This window comes from Cyanistes caeruleus, chromosome 6, assembly GCF_971803275.1.
Source record: "Cyanistes caeruleus chromosome 6, bCyaCae1.hap1.1, whole genome shotgun sequence".
In the NCBI taxonomy this organism is placed as follows: domain Eukaryota; kingdom Metazoa; phylum Chordata; class Aves; order Passeriformes; family Paridae; genus Cyanistes; species Cyanistes caeruleus.
The window spans coordinates 13,405,665-13,411,422 of record NC_141706.1 but is presented as its reverse complement, the minus strand read 5'-3'; the positions used below and the strand labels follow the sequence as shown (position 1 = coordinate 13,411,422).

General features: G+C 44.2%; 1 protein-coding gene across 1 annotated transcript; it reads right to left on the bottom strand.

Annotated features, from left to right (window-relative positions):
• Positions 1–1,330: 1,330 nt before the first annotated feature.
• On the bottom strand, positions 1,331–2,915 carry LOC147652456 (uncharacterized). Its single transcript, XM_086894025.1, has 2 exons — positions 2,092–2,915; positions 1,331–1,778 (listed from the first exon to the last, which is right to left on the bottom strand). The coding sequence occupies exons 1-2, from the start codon at positions 2,902–2,904 to the stop codon at positions 1,581–1,583; spliced, it is 1,011 nt and encodes a 336-aa protein (XP_086750151.1). The 5' UTR covers positions 2,905–2,915; the 3' UTR covers positions 1,331–1,580.
• Between the last annotated feature and the right edge of the window lie 2,843 nt (positions 2,916–5,758).

Genomic DNA, 5,758 nt, shown 5'->3' with positions numbered 1-5,758 from the left:
CTCAGCCAGGGTGAGCTGCAGGAGCCTTACAGACGGGCCTGTTCTTTCTCCCAGTGCTAGAACAAGTGCAACAGCACAGTGCCATTTTGCTAAAAGCTAATATTTTTCCCAGCAGCTTCTTCTCCAGGCAGAATGAAATGCTTTCTTCAAGAGCAACCACATCTTTTCTCTGCCTGAAAGGTTGTGTTTGTTTGGGGTTTTTTCTCTTGCTTTAGGTGAGAGATAAAAAAAAAATGAAGAGGAAAGCCCAAGGAAATGCCAAAAGTACCACCTGGTAGTAATTTTGTGTGAGTGTCTCCATTTACACTTCAAACTTGCTCTTGGAGAACTTGGAGCTGCATTTAAAATGTATTTTGGTAGGTGGTCTGCTGCTGACTATCTGCATTTCTTCTTCCATTTCTTTTCTGTGCTTGTTTGGTATTGCTGCTGAATGTCCCCAAAGAGTAAAGTGGTGTGGAAGAGTTGAGGAAGCAGCTTTTGAAATTCTAAAGCTGATGTGTAGGTTTTGTTCCTCTTGGATTTTTAAAAGCAGGTATGTCATCCAAGTTAACTTTCTTCAGCAAGTAACAAGATTGTCGTCCTTCCACTGATGCTCTGTATTTTAACAGAGGTATTTGATGGTGCTGGAAAGGAGCAAGATGCAGAATGAGTTTGAGAGAAGTGATTTAAAGTGGGAGCACAGATGGTTGATTCCTAAAAATCAAAAAACGGATGTTTTGTTTTGTAGGAAAATGAAATCTAATCCTATTTGAGGGTCAACAGGATAAATACAAAGAACTAAATACAGATGTAGATACATATATACATATATGCGTATATATATATATATATATATATGTATAACCCCGCCCCCCGAAATCTATGAAGCAGGACTGATTGGTGCCATAGCCCAGGCAGCCTGTGGATCTAATTGCCTGCCTGTATTCAGCCCTTGCCTGGATGCCAGGGGAGACGTCTCTGGATTTGTCTCCAGACAGCTTTCCAGGGATGATCCTGCTCCTTTCCTGGTGCCCCAGAGTGCTGCAAGCCCCCCGTCCTGGGGCCATGGTGATGCCTGCCGGGGCCTTTAGGGTCCCCCCTAAAGGGCAGACAGGGTTTGACTGCAAGCTTCCTTGGAAGGTGGAGGCAGGTGAATATTGGCCACCTTCTTCTTTCCCGCTGCCCTCCGTGCTCTTGCAAAGCCTGCTGGGGCACTGGGGCTCTCCATTGCAGGCAGTCTGGAGCTGCCATGCAAAGCCATCTCTCAAGGAGTCCCCAGGTCTCAGGTGCAACCTCAAGAAAATGACACAGCAACGTGTAGAAAACGTGAACTTTATTCACTTGACTACTTCTAAAATCTACAATCCAACGTTACTAGAAGACTATGGGGTAAGAATCTTAAGGCTAAGAAACTTCAATGCTTCAACTGTTTAGAACTGAACACTAAGGGAAAGGTCAACTTCTTGGGGGAAACGTGGTGGGGAATCGAACAACAACAGGGGTGTGGCTAACTTGTAAGGTGGGGAACGTCGCAGTGCCTGGGCTGGGCACTGGTCACCCGTTCCCCGTAAGGTTCTGTAGCTGGAGCACGACGCTGGAGGTCAGAGCTGTGGGGAGGTGCGGAGTCTCCTGTCACTGCCCTCTTTTGCCGCCATCTTGGTGGTTGGTTGAGGGCTGTCGCGAAGGAGCAGCCGCATCAGGTCGCGGTTGTCCATCAGCAGCTGCATCAGCTCCGTGGGACAGCCCTGTCTTCGATGGCGGCGGGGCCCCGCACGGCCCGAAGGGCTCTGGAGATTCCGCTGCAAGGCAAAGCACAGGGATCCCCATGGAAGAGGCAGAGGGGCAGAGCGGGGCCGGCACCTGTGGGACTGCCTTTGGCCTGGGAGACAGAGACTCGGGCCCAGTTGGGCTGGGCTGGCCCGGGGAAGAGGCTGCAGCAGGCAGAGCTCTGCCGCCTCTGCTTGGTGCTGTCCATGGAGCTCAGCCCCTGGGCCGCATTCCCCAGCCAGGAGCTCAGGCCCCTTCTGCCGCAGGGCATTGGCCAAAGGGTGCCCAAGAGGCCCTCAAGGTCTGCCCCATCCCGCCTGCCTGACCCCCCACCCCCCTCCTCACCTCTCGCCAGCGTCTCTGAATTCTTTTTCCGAGCGACCAGCCCATGGCCATTCCTATGATGAGCAGGTCGATGAGCAGGAATGTCCTGGCCGCCCACCGGATGCGCTCAGGGTCCGACTCGTCCAGATGACAATCCTCCAGAAGCAGAGGAGAGGCATCCGTGCTGCGCTCAGGTTTGCTCACAGGGTCGAGGGGATGAGCCAAGAGCAGCAGCACGTAAAGCTGCAGCAGCGCGGAGGAGCCGTGAGCAGCCATAGTGCTCTGCCAGCAGCACCGAGGCTCTGGGCGTCTCTCTGCGAGCAGCTGTGCCTGGGCACTGGGGCGTAGCAACAGCTGGGGACAGTTGCCAGCCAGCGTGCCGTCCCCAGAGGCTGTGATGTCACAGAAGCACAGAACGCCCTGGCTGCAGAGAGCCCTGAGAGAATGTTGAGTCCAAGCTGGGAGCCATGGCGGCAAGCATGGCCAGCAGAGCGGGGCCCGAGTGCTGCGGCCTGGCTTGCCTTGCACCCGTGCCACAATGATGACTCCAGCAGCCCCTGTCAGGCCATTGCAGTATCTGATGGCCCACGCTGGGCACAAGTTCTTCCCAATGGCCAGCGTAAACCTCCCTTGGCCCAGCTTCCAAGCCTTGTTGGCATCTGCTCTCTCTTGTCCTTGCCCACCTGGCTGGCGCTGCCGTGTTGCTCGCTGGCCTGTCTGTGGGAGAAGAGGCTGTGCCAATGAGTGCTGCTCAACTTGGAGGCCATTCAAAGGAGGATTTGATTGTGCCTGCTGTGGGAAGAAGGAATATGCGTGCACATGGCCACTTCCCATAGGTTTTACCCCAGATTTTCATGAGCAGCTGTCCTAGTGAAAGTCAAGTCTGTTTTAGTGAGTATTTGAGGGCTTCCAGAGCACAGTGCCATCTCAGGGGAATTCTGCTGGTTGAGTTCTACTGAGGCTTTGAGATGAGTTGCAAATCCTGAAAATGTTCTCCTTGCCCAGGTAGTAATTTCACAGTTTAGACTGTGGGGATATTGATTGCTCAGTGTTGAGGACCTCATGTAACTTTCAGCCCCAGAAACTTTCAACCTCCAGTGATTGTCCTTGAGACAAAACCATTTGAAATCTTTTTTTCTGTGGACAGGAATTGCTTCGGTGTTACTTCACATCATCCATTAAAAATTTGATGCCTGGAACAAATCCCGAGTGCTGTGTGATTTCCTTGGTCGTGTTCTTTGGAATGGCTTCCCCCTCATTTTGTGAAGCTGGCCCCAGAAAGGTCATAGATGGGTGAGAAGTTCTGAAAGGCCAAGTGGTGCAGATCTTTGCCTCCTGTTTCGAGGTCTGTGGTGAGCTGTGAGTCCAAGAGCTGATCTGACGTGATGGTGAAAACACAGTTGTCGTGGTTTTAAAGCAGTAACTGAAAAAATACTAGAAAACTTACTTATTTCTTGCTGTGAGATATGGATTAGAGCAAGAGCAAAACAGGCTTAAAACTTAAAAGGAATAAAGAAAGTTTATTCACAAAACTACAAGAATAAGAACACCAGAATAAACTTTCAGAAAACCCTTTTATCCCGCACTACCCAGCATTCCCTTGTTCACATGACAAGATAGAGACAAAAGACTTTGGAACTTTGGTGTTTAAAACAGTCCCAATTCTTGCTAGAGTCTCTTTATCAGTGTTTGTATAGAAACAGAAATCTTCTTCTGCTAATCTATGGAGTTTCTCACAAGAAAAATATTTCTGTTATAGTTTTCTATTTGTTTGATGCCAGCTGCCCGGAAATCTGCCATGAGTTCACTCCTCCCATTTCACATCACTCTGAGGTGTGTATGGGCCATGAGTCCTCTTCATCTGTCTCTGTGAGCTTCGCAGGAAAACAGTTTTCTCATTGCCCTCAAGGCCTCAAATCTTCACTCCACTCTGTTCCAGCGCCTCACTGTATCACAATTACTCTACTTTTTACTCAAAATCCACACTTTGAACACTCCATGCTTCCCAATATACTCTGTCATGAATTAAAGGAGTTTTTTTCAGAACATGGTTGTCCATCTCCATAGCTTTAAGAGAAAAATATTTCAGCTTATAAAGCATCTCCTTATTCTCTCTTCCCTATCTAAAACTTAAGCCTTGTTTTTGTCCTATATTTTTCTAATACTAAAAAAAAAAAAAATCTGTGTTTTTCTAAAAGTGAAAAAAAAAAATAAAAAAATAAAGTAAAGAGTAGAAACAGAATAATATTTCTGAGAGGCAGGACATTTTTTAGTTTGTGTTGTCCGATGGAACAACAGTCACTTGAAGAAATTCCATATAGTAGAACATGTCACATTTGTCAATTTTAACCTGAAATTTATTAACAGGAATGTCTGTACTACGAACATGTGTTAAGTATAGGAATATATTGCATGTTTTCCTACTTGTAAGAAGTAAATTTCTGTCTTTACAAGCTAACACCATTAATTTCAGCTCTTAGTTATTCCCATTGCATATTCTTTTAAACAGACTTAATCAGACAAATTTTGTGTTATTTAGCAAGTAATGCTTGGTTATTACTACAAGTTCTTGAAGTCATAACACTTAAAATTGCAGTACATATATATTATTCTTACTATGATGATGTGAGTTGGCTGCTAGTCATTTAACTATATATAAGGTCTTACTATTTCTTAGTGCAATTACTTAAAATAAGTGTCTTGGAAATTGTTTTTATTTTTAGATTTAAAACTGTTCTTACTAAAGTTGATTTGTTAAAGATTGGACAATGTATATTTAATAATTAATGTTCCCCAGTGATATTTATTGTCAGTCAGGATTCACTTTACAGTCAATAAATAACCTAAAAAATCTGAATTTTGTAGCCAGTTTTGTCTAATTCTTAGAGCAATGCTTTGGGAAATTGGAGATATATATATATGAATATAAATATGTATATCTGCTATATACCTTTTTTATGATGGTTTTGTCCTACTACTGCAAATGTTTCTTTTTGTTTGTTTTTTCCTAACATACATAAAATTTTCTTAACCATATTTAAAGCTACCAGCTTGTTATTCTGACAAAACCCTGTGAGAATAAATTATTTTTATTAATACTCTACATGTCAAAACCTTGCAGTCAGTCAAATAACAGAAGGAGTGTTCATTGTCTCTCTCCCCCACTGATGCTGTTCTAGGAGTTGGAGTTAGAAGATTCAGACATCAAGTGAAACAGTGAAAGATGATAAGAAAACACTTGATTCTCACAAGGTATTTCCTACTAAAAGAGATTGTTTTGCAGTTTTGTTTGCTCTTGACACTATTTTGAGTAAATGTGAATTCCTAAGACATGCTCAAGGCAATTAAATATTTATGCTCCCCAAACTCAATTTTTAAGCAACATTTTCTGTTTACAAGAATCAGGTTTGCTTTGGTTTTATCTCTTTTCTTTCAGGTTACAAGACAGATTTTTTTATTATTATTTTCATTGGGGGAAAAAGATATGTATTTATAGTGTTTGTGAAGACTTTGCTCAGCTGAAAAAAGTAATAGGTAACATGAGTATAACATTGTGTTCTTCCATATTTCTATTTTTAAGTCCTATTACATGTGATATTTTCCATTTTGCCTTCTATTAGGCCTGAAATTGGAAACTATTTAAAACCTAACAAACCCCGGAGTTTATCCCTGTTCTTTGAATAGCAAC

What these genes read in the sequence shown, in the direction of transcription:
- LOC147652456 (XM_086894025.1), bottom strand. Translation starts at nt 2,904, where the DNA reads ATGGGAAGTGGCCATGTGCACGCATATTCCTTCTTCCCACAGCAGGCA. An exon ending in TTCAGAGACGCTGGCGAGAG is followed by an intron (nt 1,779 to 2,091) that starts GTGAGGAGGGGG and finishes TTTGCCTTGCAG; the next exon opens with CGGAATCTCCAGAGCCCTTC.